At 40.0% G+C, this 16,581-nt stretch overlaps 1 protein-coding gene across 5 annotated transcripts in view; it reads right to left on the bottom strand.

Moving 5' to 3' along the window:
- The window catches only part of LOC135090572 (serine/threonine-protein kinase BRSK2-like), a 186,336-nt gene that overhangs the window by 45,864 nt on the left and 123,891 nt on the right, over window positions 1-16,581 (bottom strand). For all 5 annotated transcript variants that reach the window (XM_063987440.1, XM_063987437.1, XM_063987438.1 and 2 more), the window contains exon 3: window positions 1,949-2,034. In XM_063987440.1, the coding sequence (XP_063843510.1) occupies window positions 1,949-2,013 (65 nt within the window). In that variant the 5' untranslated portion in view covers window positions 2,014-2,034. The remainder of the gene's footprint in view (window positions 1-1,948; window positions 2,035-16,581) is intronic.

The following is a 16,581-nucleotide window of genomic DNA, read 5'->3' on the forward strand; positions in this document are numbered from 1 at the left end:
GATGATGATGATGATGATGATGATGATGAGGAGGAGGAGGAGGAGGAGGAGGAGGAGAGAGAAGATTATATGTAAAAGGAAAAGGATGATGATGATGATGATGATGATGATGATGATGATGATGATGAGGAGGAGGAGGAGGAGGAGGAGGAGGAGGAGGAGGAGGAGGAGGAGAAGGAGGAGTAAACGCAGAAGAAGGAAGAGGAGGAATAAACGTGAAGGAGTGACCAGACAGGAGGAGGAGGAGGAGGAGGAAGAGGAGAAGGAGGAGGAGCGAAGGAGTGACGAGACAGGCGGTGCAGAAGTGAAGGAGGCCAGCGTTAATGGTCTGGCCGGGATCTCTGAAGGGCTGCGTGTTCAAAGTGCGTACCCCGAAGACCGAGACGCAGCGAAGTAAACAGCGCAGAGAACTGAAGGAAATGAGAGAACAAAGCTATTTCTCCTCCTTCAGATATGAAAGAAAAAAAAGAAAGAAAAGAAAGCAAAGCAGCAAAAAAACAAACAAACGCTTTAATGGCAGGAACAGTAAGATAAAAAGGAAATGAAAGTACAAAAAATACGAGACGAAATTTTTCCTTTCTACTGCGGAAAATTGAAAAAAAAATTCATTTTCCGACCTTCGCTAAGATAAAAGGGTGAAAAAACCGCTAATTCCTTAACAAACAGACGCGACAAACGACGTATCTCCCGCTAACGACGCAGGAATCGAACTAACAAACAGAAGCACGTTGAAAGAGCGTACATTACAGTGTTAAAGGTCTTATATCTATCTATCGTTGAGGAGAGGGAGACGACAAGTTAGACAATGCTAGACACGATCTTAAGGGCTGGGACTGATACTAAATAGACCTTTACGTTACATTATTTATTTAGGTTAGGTTAGGTTAGTTGATTAGTTTGTTAGTTAGTCGATTTAGTAGTTAGCAAGTTAATTAATTAGTTGATTGGTTACCTAGTTGATTAGTTAGTTAAATAGTAAGCAGATGAATAAGTTAGTTATTCATTCAGTTAATCACTCAGTCACTTCAGTTATTTAGAATGTTAGTCATTTAGTTTGTCAGTTGCTTTGTTTGTTTGTTTGTTAGGCTCCCTCGGTTGCGGTGAAATTACGTCATGCAGATGCTAATGACGTCTGGAGCTAACGGAAAACGGGTCGCAGGTAAGAAATATTGGGCCAGGTGTCGCATTGAAGCCAAGCGCACTCCAAAAATAGCTATTAATTAGATCAGCGGCATAATTCCTTAAAAAAAAAAATATCCATGATCAATGAATTATTTTACATGAAACCATTTGGTGATTAAAATTTGCATGATTCCAGATAATAGTGTGTGTGTGTCTGTGTGTGTGTGTGTGTGTGTGTGTGTGTGTGTGTGTGTGTGTGTGTGTGTGTGTGTGTGTGTGTGTGTGTGTGTGTGTGTGTGTGTGTGTGTGTGTGTGTGTGTGTGTGTGTGTGTGTGTGTGTGTGTGTGTGTGTGTGTGTGTGTGTGTTACCCCCAGCACCTCGCAACTTTAATAAGAACGCAAACATCAAGCAAAACCTTTTTCTCAACACCGCCACAATGCACAAGTCTTACATACTTTCCTCGCTGCAACACCGCAAACTAACACCGCCACAAAATACCGCAAAAGTGGACACAAGAATGAACCAAGTCACTGGAAAAAAAAAAAAACTTAAAACCACAATTACATTTACAAACACATCTTAACCCTTTCACTGTTCTATGGCAAATCTTTCTTTAATCACTAACCAATCTGTGACATATTTTCTTGTTGCACAGCCACACGCAAACACAGTACTGCTCAGAAATTCCAAAATCAATTCTTCTTATGCCTTTTCTTTCTTGTAGATGCTCATAGAGACCCCACACATTCCTTTTAGTGTAATGAACAGTTAATAAATCGAGTCACTTAAAAAAAAATACTTATAAAAACACTTAAATATACTTACAAATATTTCTTATTCTCGTAGACATCGTAAAGTCCAAGAACGTGTGGGTGTTCTATTAGTTTCATAATCGCTATCTCCCTCTCGACCTGAAAAGGAGATTAAAAAGGATTAGTTAAGGGATTAATTCTTATTTTCTTTCTTTTCTAGGTAAAGTAAGTGTTGCTATTGTAAGTGTGGGCGTAGAAGTAGAGAGAGAGAGAGAGAGAGAGAGAGAGAGAGAGAGAGAGAGAGAGAGAGAGAGAGAGAGAGAGAGAGAGAGAGAGAGAGAGAGAGAGAGAGAGAGAGAGAGAGAGAGAGAGAGAGAGAATATTCAGTAACAAAAATGACAAGAAAATATAAAGCACTCAGCATCCTGCAGTCTTCCTCTACAAAGAAGGAGAAGAACAAGAACAAGAACAAGAACAAGAAGAACAAGAAGAAGAAGAAAGAAAGAAAGAAAGAAAGAAAGAAAAAGAAAAAGAAAAAGAAAAAAGAGAGGGAATAGAAAAAAAGGAACAAGAAAAAAATACGAAGACGTAGAAGAACAAAAACAAGAAAAGGAAGTCAAAATAAAAAACACACAATAAAAGAAAAAAAAACACTAAACACACACACACACACACACACACACACACACATACACACACACACACACACAAAGAGTATAAAAATGGGAGGAGAAAAAAATGGGTAAGACAAGTAAAAAGAAAACGCGTACCCTTGAATGGGGGTGCTTACCATTCCTCTTGGGTGGGGGGAGGGGGAGGGAGAGGGGGAGAAGGACCCCTACGTCCCCTCCCCCCTCGCTCTAAACTCATTAGGGGATATATTTAAAGGCCCTTGAGGTAGCCCTGAGTTGCTAGGTGCTCTCTCTCTCTCTCTCTCTCTCTCTCTCTCTCTCTCTCTCTCTCTCTCTCTCTCTCTCTCTCTCTCTCTCTCTCTCTCTCTCTCTCTCTCTCTAGTTCCTATCCAAATATTTAATCCTACTTGTTTATTTATTTGATATTTCTCATGTTTATATCGTGTTTTTCTTGTTGTTTCTTGGTATTTATGTATATTTTCTCTTTCTCTCTCTCACACACACATACACACACACACACAGCAGGCAGTAAAAGAAACACAGCAAATTAACTCCTCGCCATTTACAAACTCCCTCCGTTAATGAAAACAACAACTACCAGAAAAAAAAAAAAAGTTTAGACACAAAACGGAACATCACGATAATAGCTCCTCCCTCCTTCCCCTCCCTCCCTCTCCCCCTCTCCTCTTCTTTCTCCTCTCCTCTTTCCCCTCTTTCCCCTCCCTATGACGTCAAATTTTCCCTCTCCTCCTATTGGTTGAAGAAAAACTGGAGGGATTCTCTCAAAGTTCCAGACAGAGGAAGAGGAGGAGGAGGAGGAGGAGGAGGAGGAGGAGGAGGAGGAGGAGGAGGAGGAGGAGGAGGAGGAGGAGGAGGAAGAGAGGAAAAGGAAGAGGAAGGGAAAAGGAAGCCTGACGTCAGAGAATTAGTGAGAGAGAATTAGGCGAAGAATTTAGGTGGAAAAGGGGAGAGAGAGAGAGAGAGAGAGAGAGAGAGAGAGAGAGAGAGAGAGAGAGAGAGAGAGAGAGAGAGAGAGAGAGAGAGAGAGAGAGAGAGAGAGAGAGAGAGAGAGAGAGAGAGAGAGGAGAGGAGAGGAGAGGAGAGGAGAGGAGAGGAGAGGAGAGGAGAGGAGGAGGAGGAGGAGGAGGAGGAGGAGGAGGAGGAGGAGGAGGAGGAGGAGGAGGAGGAGGAGGAGGTGGAGGAGGAGGAGACGAACAACAACAACAACAACAACAACAACAACAACAACAACGAGACGAGATTACTGGAAGATATAAAGAAATCCACTTCTCCTCCTCCTCCTCCTCCTCCAGCAGCGCCCTACAGACAAAGGGGAGCCAAGGGGGCCGTTTCTCCCCTCATGGCGGCCCCGGTCCAGCCCAGTCACCGGGTTTTCCCTCTGATTACCTTAATTTCATGGTATCCTTAATGGTTTAATTTTGCATACCGTTGCCTTTTTCTCTCCCTTTTTCCCTCTCTTTCATCTTTTCCCCTTTTTATTGTTCCCTTGTGGCCTGTATTTTGTTGTGGTTGTGTCTTTTGTTCTGTCGTAGTACTCTCTCTCTCTCTCTCTCTCTCTCTCTCTCTCTCTCTCTCTCTCTCTCTCTCTCTCTCTCTCTCTCTCTGCTCTTTCCATAACTTTTACTAACTTTTTCTTCTAACTAGTTTTAATTTCTCCTTCATTCTTTCAACTTAAAATGACAGTCAATTTTCCTTTTTTTCTATTTCAATATCTGCAGTTTTTTTATTTTTTTTATTTTATTTTTAGTTTATTCCTCAAAAGTCAATGAGAGTAATGACTTGATTAACTATACAATTAATACTGGTAATGATGGTGAATAGTAGTAATTGAAAGCAGCGAGGGTTATGGTAGAATTATAGTGAAAGTTACTTATTGTTTAACTGTCTGTAGTATAATTGGGGATATTTTTTTTCTAATTTTGCAGGTAATAACTTTGAATTAATTACTAGTAGTGTTAGTATTAGTATTAAAATGATCTCTATCATCGTTTATATTCATTTATCTTTTTTTTTTTATTTTCATTTAGGACAAGACAAAATATCCCTTGAAAATAATTATCCTTTTCTTTCTCTTCTCATCTTTCTCTTTTTCTCTTTTCTTACCCCCTTCACTAGCATCACTTCTTCCATTATCATACATTTCTCTATTTAATTTCCTGAACGTACAGAAGAAGACAAACTTGAAAAAATGAACCCTTTCTTTTTCTAGTCCCTCTTCCTCGTTTTTCTTTTTCTCCTTCTCTTCCTCCTCCTCCAGCATCACCATCAGGCAGAGTGGAGGCAGGGGAAGTACTTACCTGTCCTCCACCTACACCTGAGAACCCTGCCCACCTGTGAGGACCTTCAGGGCGCCGCGGAGCACACCCACACACCTGCGTCTCTCACCTGTCAAGCGTCACTAAGTTAGGGATGATTCAATTAGCGACGCAATCTTTTTTTTTCTCTCTTCACTTCCATTACAGTCTGATCTTCTATCTCTTATTCTTATCGTTTTCCTTTGTATTCTCACATTTTTTTCTATTTCGTGTTAATTCTCTTTTTCTCGTGTGTGTGTGTGTGTGTGTGTGTGTGTGTGTGTGTGTGTGTTTTATTATATTTTTCTTCACTTCATATTGTACTGTTTCTGTGTATATATATATATTTTTTTTTCGTTTCTTTTTTTTTTTTATATCTCGCTTCTATTGGTTTTATTTTCCCTCCCCTTCTGGTATATTGAATTTCTTTATTTCATCCTTTTCTATATATTAACTTCTGAACCTTTTTCTATATATTTCCAAGCACATTTTTTTAGTCTCCTTTCTGCGAATCGTACCCTTCCAGTTTCTACAATCTCGGCATAGTAACACTTCTATTTGAACGACACAAACACTTCTTTTCATATCTTTTTTTTTCATATCTCTACTCATCCTTTTAATCTGTCACCTCACCTTTCCTCTGGTGAAGCAAATGTCAAAGGTTCACGCCACTTCCTTTCACATCCATTGAATCACTACCTAGTATTGACTGTCTCCCTTCCCTCCTTCCCTCCCTTCTTCTATCCTTTCCCTCACTCCTTCAGTATCAACGAAATTAACAGAAACTTCACTCACTGCATCGTTGTTGTTGTTGTTGTTGTTTTATGTGTGTTTTCCTTCAAGCAAGATACTTTTTTTCCATCCATTTTCACCCCTATGTTATTTCTTTTCTTTTTTTTTTTTAACTCTCCAGAGCACTTCAATGAAACAATTTTCCTGTTGCGCCAAACGTTTTTCAATTTTTCTCCTATTTTATGACCAATACAGCATTTAAGGAAGCCAATTTCCCTATCTATTTCCTTTTTTTTCCCCGTGTCACTTCCTGCTTCGCTTTCTACGTTTTCCTCCTCCTCCTTCTCCTCCTCATTCGCCTCCTCCCTGCTGTTTTTGTCTCTTCGACATTTTATTTAATTTAATCTTTTTCCTTCATCTCCTTTTCATCTTCCTTCATCCTATCTCCTTTCTTCCTTGCATCCTTTGATCTAGAGAGAGAGAGAGAGAGAGAGAGAGAGAGAGAGAGAGAGAGAGAGAGAGAGAGAGAGAGAGAGAGAGAGAGAGAGAGAGAGAGAGAGAGAGAGAGAGAGAGAGAGATCATACACACACATAACATACTCAAAAATAATAGACAGACCAACAAACAGACAGACAGACACACAGACAGACAGATAAGTTAGAAATAATGAACACTTAGGCTTCACGAATCACCTGTTCATGTACCTCGGGGGTCACCTGTCGCTAATTAATAATGCCTCGCTACCTGACCCGAACACAGCGGCTGAATCTCATTTGGGTCGTGACCTTTGTGGTGTGAGAAGGTCTTTGTTGCTCCCAGTGACCTTTTTTTCTATTATGTTTTTTGCTACTTTGTTCTTAATTGTGGTTGTGGTTGTGCGTGTGACTTCTGTAACTGTTCTACTTTCATTCTAATTTCGTTAATATATTGCAGCCTTTACTGTTATGTGCTTCCCTTTGTTGATATTCAAAGCAGTGTTAAAAATAGTCTGCATGGACACACACACACACACACACACACACACACACACACACACACACACACACACACACACACACACACACACACACACACACACACACACACACACACTCAAAAGAGAGAGAGAATAGCAATCCTATCTTACATGGACACACGAACACATACACATAGAAAAGAGAGAGAGAGAGAGAGAGAGAGAGAGAGAGAGAGAGAGAGAGAGAGAGAGAGAGAGAGAGAGAGAGAGAGAGAGAGAGAGAGAGAGAGAGAGAGAGGATATCAAGTATGTCTAATCAAGGTTACAGATCTATTGAAGAAACTAATAGAAAAAGTTTAAAAGGTGACTGAAAATTTACCAAGCAGAGAAATTATAACTCGATAAGAAGTAAGAATATTTAACAATGCGATAAAGAACAAAGACCAATGAATGTTATAACAGAGTAAGAGGGAGAAGTAAAGAAAACCAACATAGATAAGGAAGATGTGAGGTGAGAGGAGGAAGAGAAGGAGGAGAGGAAATGTAAGATGATCAGAGTGGACAGAGAAGGAGGGAGAAAGAGGAGATAGTGAATGACGGAAAGAGAAACAGAAAGGATGGGAGAAAGAGAATGAGGTTTTGTGATTATGAAGTAAATGAAGGAAGAGGAAGAGAAAGGAAGAATAAACAGCAGCAGACACGTTGACCCTTAGGAAAACTGGTAGGAAAGAAGGAAAGAAAGGAAGGAAGAAAGGAAGATGGGAAGGAAGAAAGAAAAAGGAAGAATAAATAACAAGACATAATGACCACCATAAGACTTAGAAGAAAAAGGAAGGAAGGAAAGGAGGAGGAGGAGGAGGAGGAGGAGGAGGAGGAGGAGGAGGAGGAGGAGGAGGAGGAGGAGGAGGACGAGGAGGAGAATAACAAGCAGAGTCACACGAAGTTGACTAGTTGCAACAAACTTCAAGTTTGTTCAAGGTCACAGTTTGGTGATGACAATGGTGATGATGGAGTGGTGTTGATGCCGGAGTGGTGGTGGTTGTACCTGTGGAAGAATGGTGATGAAAGGCTTGGTGATGATGAGGGAGCAATGAAAAATGGTTAATGATAGTGACAAAGATGATCTAGAAATGATAATGATAGGATTGAAGAAAAGTGAAGGTGACAGTGTTGGTGGTGATGGTGGTGTGATGAGAAAAGGAGAGTAAATGGAAGCTGTGGTATGACTGTGGTGATTATAGTGATGATAATAGTCATAGTGATAGCAGTGAGAGTGGCAGTCAATAAGATTTACCCTTTAGTTAGGATAATGGTGATGATAGCGGCATTTAATAAGAAAACTACCCTTTTATTTTAGATATGATACAAAATGATGATGATAATGATGATAATGGAGGATGATGATAGTAATAATAGTGATGCTGATAGTGGCGCAGGTAGCAAGAAAACCTCCCCTTTAGTTTCACAATTACCGAAACAAAAATATATGCAAAAATTCAAACTTAATCAGACATCTCTCTACTTTTACTCGCTATAATATAAATTCAATACCAAAACGCTAATTGATTCATAACACGGTAATCTTCCAGCGACACGAAGCAACAAAATATACACGTATACTTCAGATCCCAATGGCAAGGAGGGGTCTCAATACACAATCATACATACAGTGCACATATGCATAACCAATCAGGGCAGGTATACATAAATCATTCTCGTATCTACGTATTCTGATTCCACACACACACACACACACACACACACACACACACACACACACACACACACACACACACACACACACACACACATTTCTCTGCCTTAGGAAATACCAAACCTGCTAAAGATTAATTAATTCTTGACCGTAAAATTGCTTTGCCCTCCAAACTCTCTCTCTCTCTCTCTCTCTCTCTCTCTCTCTCTCTCTCTCTCTCTCTCTCTCTCTCTCTCTCTCTCTCTCTCTCTCTCTCTCTCTCTCTCTCTCTCTCTCTCTCTCTCTCTCTCTCTCTCTCTCTCTCTCTGGTTCCCTAAAAGCCAGCCCATTTTTAGACATATCCTCCCTCAGATGCCCACCCACCCGCCCACACGTACACCCACCCACCTGCCCTACCTTTCTTGCCACGACGAGTTGAAAAGAAAAAGAAAAAAAAAATACAGATGAACAAAAAAGTTTGCTAGAAATCCATTAGAGCTTTGGCGAGGTTCTGAATTAGTTAGGATCAGATAAAAACTATAGAAGGAATAGAGAAAGTGAGTGAGCGAGTGAATGCTTTTACCTCTCCCTCTCTCTCTCTCTCTCTCTCTCTCTCTCTCTCTCTCTCTCTCTCTCTCTCTCTCTCTCTCTCTCTCTCTCTCTCTCTCTCTCTCTCTCTCACTTTCACAAATATGAATGAAGAGGCCACTGGTCTGAAAATTGTGAGAGTAGAGGAATTAAATAAGTTTTGGATGCGAAAGGTGGACGGCGAAGTGAGAGGGAGAGGGATGGAGAGAGAGAGAAAGAGAAAGAGAGGGAGAAGAATGCTGAGTAGTCTGTCCAAGGGTGAGAGGGGCAGGAGAGGGAAAGGAGACGGGAAAGGTTAGCAAATGTTATAAAGATGAGAGGATGAAACTAAAATGAGAAAATAAGGGAAAAAATATAGAAAAGCACGTGTTTTGACAGGTATTTCTTAGGCAGAGGTAAAATGTGGCCAGTGATTAGCAAAGGAAAGGTAAAAGGAGATAGGAAAGACAGGTGTGTGTGTGTGTGTGTGTGTGTGTGTGTATGTGTGTGTATCAGGTGAGAGATGAGGGGAGAATCTGAGGGGAATACTAGGGGTGCATGTACCAGGTAAGGGGGAGAGGAGAGGCAAGAGGGGGTTGCTAGGGAGAAGGCCAGAGGGGAGAAGGGAGAACGGAGGGAGAAAGGAGGGAAAAGGGAGTTGCTATGTGGAGGTGTAACAAGTGAGAGGAGAGAGGGAGAGAGGCAGAGGGGAGAGAGGAGGATGCTTTAGGCTAAGAGAGAGAGAGAGAGAGAGAGAGAGAGAGAGAGAGAGAGAGAGAGAGAGAGAGAGAGAGAGAGAGAGAGAGAGAGAGACTAGTACAAGGGAGAGAGGGGGAGATACTGGATTGTAGAGTGAGGGGGCGTCCTTCTCTCTACCACTCTCCCTCTCCCTCTCTCCCTCTCCCTCTCCCTCTCTCTCAGGCCTAACGCAACGCACAGATTCAAATATTTATTTCATTTTGCCTTCGGAACACAACAACATTTTCTGCCAGAATTCCTGTATGCGAGTAGTAATAAATAAAAAAGAAAGAAAGAAAGGGGAAAAAAAAACAAGAATGAATATGGGAGACTCAAGGGAAAATATCTTAAGAAAATACTTGTAAAAAAAAAATAAGAGAGAAATATTAACGGGTAAAAAAGAATGAAGATGCATATGAATTAAGTTAGGTTAGGTGAGGAATTAATGACAAAATAATAATAATCTAAGAAGATATCTGGAAAACATAAATATTTAGAAGACGTATTAACAGAAAACAGCGATGTAGGAATTAAACAAGAAACGATGAAGCGAAATTAATGAAAAAAAAATAATAATAATCCAACGAAATAACTGAACAGGGAGATAATGAAAAATAAATCAAAGTAGAGTAGATAAAATAAAGACAGAAAGGAATAATTAACAAAAAAAAAAAAAAAATAGAGGTATAGCATTAAACAAGACATGATGGTAAGTTTATGAAGATATAATGAAAATCTAATAAAATATCTGGAATAAAGGAATAATGGATAATAAATAGAAGTATAGCAAGAAAATAAAGAATAAAAGGCAGGAAATTAATGAGAAAAATAATAAAGGTGCGCTGGGAAAACAAATAAGATAGAAAAATAAACTTAGATCAGGAAAGGGAATAAACAAGATTAAATAGCGTAAAAGGGAAAATAAATGAGAAATGGACGTAGAAGATGAGGAAAAAATAATAAGTCTTTTAAGAAAACAATTAGACATAAAAAGAAACGTAAAATTGCCAAAAGAAAATGAGAAACAAGGCCACTTTTTTTTTTTTTTTTGAGAGTTAAGAGGAAACTAAATAAGGGAAAGAATAATGAAGGGAAGAGATAACAGTAATAATAACCCTTAAGGAAAACACAATTAACAGAAAAAAAAAATTAACACACACCAAAAAAAAAAAAACTTCATTAAGCAGGAAACAAGAAGCCACAACACAAATTTTCCATATGAGGGGAAAGTGAACATTCCTTCCCTTTTTTCCCCTCCCACCTGTCCTACCCACATTACCTCCTCCTTCAATCATGTCCCTTTCCCCTCCCTCTTCCCCTATTACCTCCTTCCTACACCCTACCACCACCACCACCACCACCACCTCCTCCTCCTCCTCCCACAACACGGTCGGGTAGTCTAGAATCGATTGACTTCCCACAGGTGTTTCAGTTGACTGCACTGGAAGCGGCAGGTGGGCAGGGGGGTTAGAATAGAGAGAGAGGGAGAGAGGAAAGGGAAGGGAGAGGGAGGGGAAAGGGAAGGGTAGAGAAAAGAAAGTAAAAGGGAGAAATATATGGTAGGGAATGAATAAAGGAGAGAGATGGAAGATGGAGGGAATAGGAAAGGGAAAGAGATGGAGGGAAAAAGGGAAAAAATAGAAACAAGAGAAAAGAAATGGAGGGAGAGTAAAAGAGAGAAATATGGAGTGCATAAAATATAAAGGGATAGAAGGAAATAAAGAAGAGGCGAGGAAATTTAAAGATGGATAAAAATGGGGAAAAAAGAAAAAGAAGTAGTAGGTACCAAAGAAAGAGGGGAAAGAAAAGGAAACTAAAGGAGATGGAAAACAGACGGAAGGGAAAATTGGAAATGGAGTAGAATAGGGAACAAGAAACAAAAGAAGAAGTAAAGAGAGTTAAAGAAAAAGGGAGATGGAAAGGAAAATTCGAAAGAAAAGGAAAAAGATAAGGAAATTAAAGAAAAAGCAAATGGGAGGAAAAAAATGAACCAAAGGGAAAGAAAAGGAGAAAAGAGAAAGAGAACAGATGAGAAAAATACAACGATGGAAAAAGAGAAGGGAAAAAAAAAAGGAAAGGGAAAATATAATCAAGTAACGTGGCTTTCATAATCAAAGTTCCATTTTTAGCTTTCAAAAATTCCCACGTGTTTGAAATGCTTGCTTACAATTTACTGTTTTGCATTACTGTTTTACCTTTCTCTCTCTCTCTCTCTCTCTCTCTCTCTCTCTCTCTCTCTCTCTCTCTCTCTCTCTCTCTCTCTCTCTCTCTCTCTCTCTCTCTCATGCATATACATTTTTTATCATCATTCCCTTTCATCCCTCCAGCCTTTCCCAAACAGAACACAACAAAATAAGGAAATGTGAGGTCACCGCTAGGTCAAATTCAAGCTGGGTAAGGTTGACCTGACCCGTGTGACCCCTTAATGACTTTCCATGACCTTATCTGACAAGACTTACCGTGACTGTGTGTGTGTGTGTGTGTGTGTGTGTGTGTGTGTGTGTGTGTGTGTGTGTGTGTGTGTGTGTGTGTGTGTGTGTGTGTGTGTGTGTGTGTGTGTGTGTGTGTGTGTGTGTGTGTGTGTGTGTGTGTGTGTGTGTGTGTGTGTGTGTGTGTGTGAATAATTTAATGGCCACTACGAACGTTTAACAAATGCACAGTTTCCTCTCTTTGTTTCCTGTGCAATTTTGTTCAGTCTTTCCCTCAACACACACACACACACACACACACACACACACACACACACACACACACACACACATAGAGAGATAGAGAGCGCAAGAGAGAGAGAGCGAAAGAGAGAGAGAGAGAGAGAGAGAGAGAGAGAGAGAGAGAGAGAGAGAGAGAGAGAGAGAGAGAGAGAGAGAGAGAGAGAGAGAGGAATGTTAAATGGAATAGTAGCAGTAGTAGTAGTAGTAGTAGTAGTAGTAGTAGTAGTAGTAGTAGTAGTAGTAGTAAAATAAAAGGTGCAGAAATGTAAATTTGCTCTCAAGAGTATGAAAAATGTCAGAATTTTATGAATATATGAAATTACTGAATAACTGTACTCTCTCTCTCTCTCTCTCTCTCTCTCTCTCTCTCTCTCTCTCTCTCTCTCTCTCTCTCTCTCTCTCTCTCTCTCTCTGTGTGTGTGTGTGTGTGTGTGTGTGTGGGCGCAATATTCAAATGATACAGTAATGGAGGTGCACGTAATTAAAAGCGTGAGATATAAGAGAGTACCAATAATAAACACAGCGTTAAATCACACGCGAAACACTATATTAGTCTTTTAGTTTAATATGAGTAAGTGCCGTGGAGCTTAGAACTATTGTAGAACTATTATCTCTTCATCTTCACCGTTTTGTTTTATGTTAGTGTTTGTATGACTAAGGAATGCCAGGAATTTATCTAGTAATTTATTTATTTCATTATTTTCAAGTAATTTTATGTCAGTTTTGTCTCGTTGTACTTAAATAATATGAGTGTTTTTTTAATCTTTTTTCTACTTTTCATGTTTATTTTCTTTAATTTCATGTTTTCTTTTTTATTTCGTTTGGGTTTAGTTAGAAAAAAAGAAAGTATTATCTTTAACATTGAGTGGAGTGCATTATCTCTCTCTCTCTCTCTCTCTCTCTCTCTCTCTCTCTCTCTCTCTCTCTCTCTCTCTCTCTCTCTCTCTCTCTCTCTCGCCCTTTCCCTTTTCTTTTATCTCTTTCTCTCTTTCCCCACGACTTTTCTGTCCTTTGAAGCATATTTTCCTCATTCCACCACTCTCTCTCTCTCTCTCTCTCTCTCTCTCTCTCTCTCTCTCTCTCTCTCTCTCTCTCTCTCTCTCTCTCTCTCCCAAAATACACCACGGAAATTTTCTCAACAAAGCTTGGCTAGAGTCAGCGGCGCCGTCCTCTTTATAATGTAGCGCAAGGAGGAAAGGGGCGCAGGCGGACGGGAGGGGACGGGGCGGGACGGGGCGGGACGGGAGAGGACGGGAGGACACATGGACCGGAGGAGAAAAGTGGAACAGGCACTCAGCAGGCGGGAGGGAATAAGGGGAGGGGAGACGCAGGTGAAGGAAGGGAAACAGGTGGATTAAAAGTTATGATTGGTGTTTGAAGGAAGGACTTGGAGGAGGAAAGGACAATGGAAGTACGAGAGAGAGAGAGAGAGAGAGAGAGAGAGAGAGAGAGAGAGAGAGAGAGAGAGAGAGAGAGAGAGAGAGAGAGAGAGAGACAGAGAGAGAGAGAGTAATTAATTGAGTAGCACAGCCAGTCACAAATCTAAAAATACTCCGAACAAAAAAAATAAATAAATAAATAAATAAAAATGACGTAAAACAGAGCAATAAAGATAAAAAAAAAATAATAAAAAAAAGGCGCTTCAACATTCACGAAATCTTAAAAAAAAATATAAACAAACGAAAACGAAAGAGAGAGAGAGAGAGAGAGAGAGAGAGAGAGAGAGAGAGAGAGAGAGAGAGAGAGAGAGAGAGAGAGAGAGAGAGAGAGAAAAAAACAGTAAAGATAAGTAGAAGCAAAACCATTCCACAATCAAGCACCGAGATAAGACAAGGGAGATAATATTAGATAAGGGAGACCAGATAATGACAACAAGATAAGATGATTAAGTTATGGGAAAGTTACCGTGTCCATCATGTAACTTGTTAAGAGTGAAGTGTTGTGGCAATATCAGAGATTATTTAGTGATTTTCTTTTTTTCTTTTTTTTTTCTTTTTTTTTTTTACGTGATGAGAAGTGTATCTAAAAAAAAGCGAGAAATAAAAGGATTGATTACCTTGCGCACTGAAAAGTATAGCTAGAAAAAAAAAGAGAAAAAAGAAAGGAAAAAGGAAAAAAATCAGTGCACTCATACATACGAGTATTACTCCCATAAATATAAAAAATTAATTACAATAAAGTAAAGAAAAAATATAGGAGGAACAAAAAATACGATAAAAGTAGAAGAGTGGGGATTACAAAGGAGAGGAACGGCACTAATGAACACAAAGGAAGCACAAACCCCAGCAGACCATCAGTAAGTCAACTCCACAAGGGCGTCAATAATATAACAAACCTCTTAATTGGGTGAAAAAAAAAGAGTTAAGGCAAAGAAAACTCTGTGTACCTTTAACATTCTCTCTCTGAAGACCAATTATACTCTCTCTCTCTCTCTCTCTCTCTCTCTCTCTCTCTCTCTCTCTCTCTCTCTCTCTCTCTCTCTCTCTCTCTCTAACTCCTCAGTGAGAGTTGTCACTTCTGCTGTTGATCTGTGGACGCTTCGAGGCAACTTCAGTGGATCTTTCGCAGTTGGAGGAGGAGGAGGAGGAGGAGGAGGAGGAGGAGGAGGAGGAGGACCAGCAAGAGAACCCAGGCAGCTTTCAACACCCGGGACATTCTCTCTCAACTTCTCTTCATGTTCTTGTTTGGCAAGTCACACAAACCCCATGACCAGAACAGTCACAGTGGCGCTAATTCGGTCAGGTGAGCTCTGAACCCTTTGGAAACACCGCGACCAGGTGAACACAGCTAGGCCAAGGGGGTCAGGAAGCGTGGCGTATAGGGAGAGGGAAAAAGTTAGACCAGGTTTTGATATTTTTCCCCTTCAAATAAGTGGAAGTTAGTCAGGGAGGTAAACTAATACACATTTTTTTCCTTCTCTCTCTCTCTCTCTCTCTCTCTCTCTCTCTCTCTCTCTCTCTCTCTCTCTCTCTCTCTCTCTCTCTCTCTCTCTCTCTCTCTCTCTCTCTCTCTCTCTCTTAACGGGCCGTGAGAACGCTTTGATGTGGCCATGTTTATTACAGTTTTTACGTTTTTTCTCAGTAATTTCAAGGGGAAACTTAAAAATTAACTCCTCCCGGGTGAAAGTTTGTGGTAAAGCCTATTAGTTGACGCCCTTCCGGTCCGTGGCGGCGCGAGGGCGTGGGTAAGCATCGCCAGCAAGGAAAATACGCGACGAAAAGTTGAATATAGAGGGAAAAATGGCTGTTAGAGGGACAAAAGGTGCTGGAAGGATGTGTTGAAATGAAAATGAAAAGAAAATTAATATACAGGGGAAAAAATAAGTGTAGAAAAGGAAGGTGAGACATACTATAGCATTAAAAATAAGATAAATATTACAGGAAAAAAATGAGCATAAAAAAGCGACGGGATCTGTAGTAATAAAAGGAAGAGAAAAATAGAAAAAAAATGATTAAAAAAGAAAACATGCATTACATAAACATTTTTCTTAATTAATCTTACGTCTCAATTAAACCCCCTTTACTAAATCATCAAAGAGTAATATATAAGCATTCTCTCTCTCTCTCTCTCTCTCTCTCTCTCTCTCTCTCTCTCTCTCTCTCTCTCTCTCTCTCTCTCTCTCTCTCTCTCTCTCCTATCAGTGTACATTAATCATCACTAGAGCATCATAACTCGAAAAAAAGAAAAAAACATAGAAACAAAAATGGTTGAAACACACATAGAACATTAATTCATCATCACTGGATCATTATGAGTAAAAAACAACGATATATAAGCACTCCTCTCTTCACTCATCTTATAGCTGTACTCATTAATCATCACCGGAGCATCACACACACACACAAAAAAAAAAAAATAATAATAATAAATACAGAAAAATGGTGATAATAAAAGACACTGACACACACTGACACACACACACACACACACACACACACACACACACACACACACACAACATAAAAGTAAAAGGTAAAAATATGAAAAAAAAAAAACAGAGGATGAAGAAATAGAACAACAACAACAAAGCAGGTGAAAAAGGAGAGCAGTAAAAATAAAAAGTAACACACACACACACACACACACACACACACAATTCCTCTTTTAAAACCCTCCCACTGACAACACACTTGAACACGGGGAGAAGTGGCTTGCGTTTAGTGAAAAAGGTTTACGAAAAGGCCCTTTGTGTGGCGGCCTTGAAGGACCGGCTTAAAGGATCTTAAAGGACACAATCTAAGGGTCCACCGCGCCACACTCCTACGGGCAGGGGCGTAAAAAAAGAGTAAGGGCCAAAGGGTAAATACTTGCAACGTTTTATACCAAAAGCCAAGGAGAGGAATATTGAGGCAGGGTGAGAGG

This window comes from Scylla paramamosain, chromosome 35 (genome assembly GCF_035594125.1).
Source record: "Scylla paramamosain isolate STU-SP2022 chromosome 35, ASM3559412v1, whole genome shotgun sequence".
Lineage (NCBI taxonomy): Eukaryota > Metazoa > Arthropoda > Malacostraca > Decapoda > Portunidae > Scylla > Scylla paramamosain.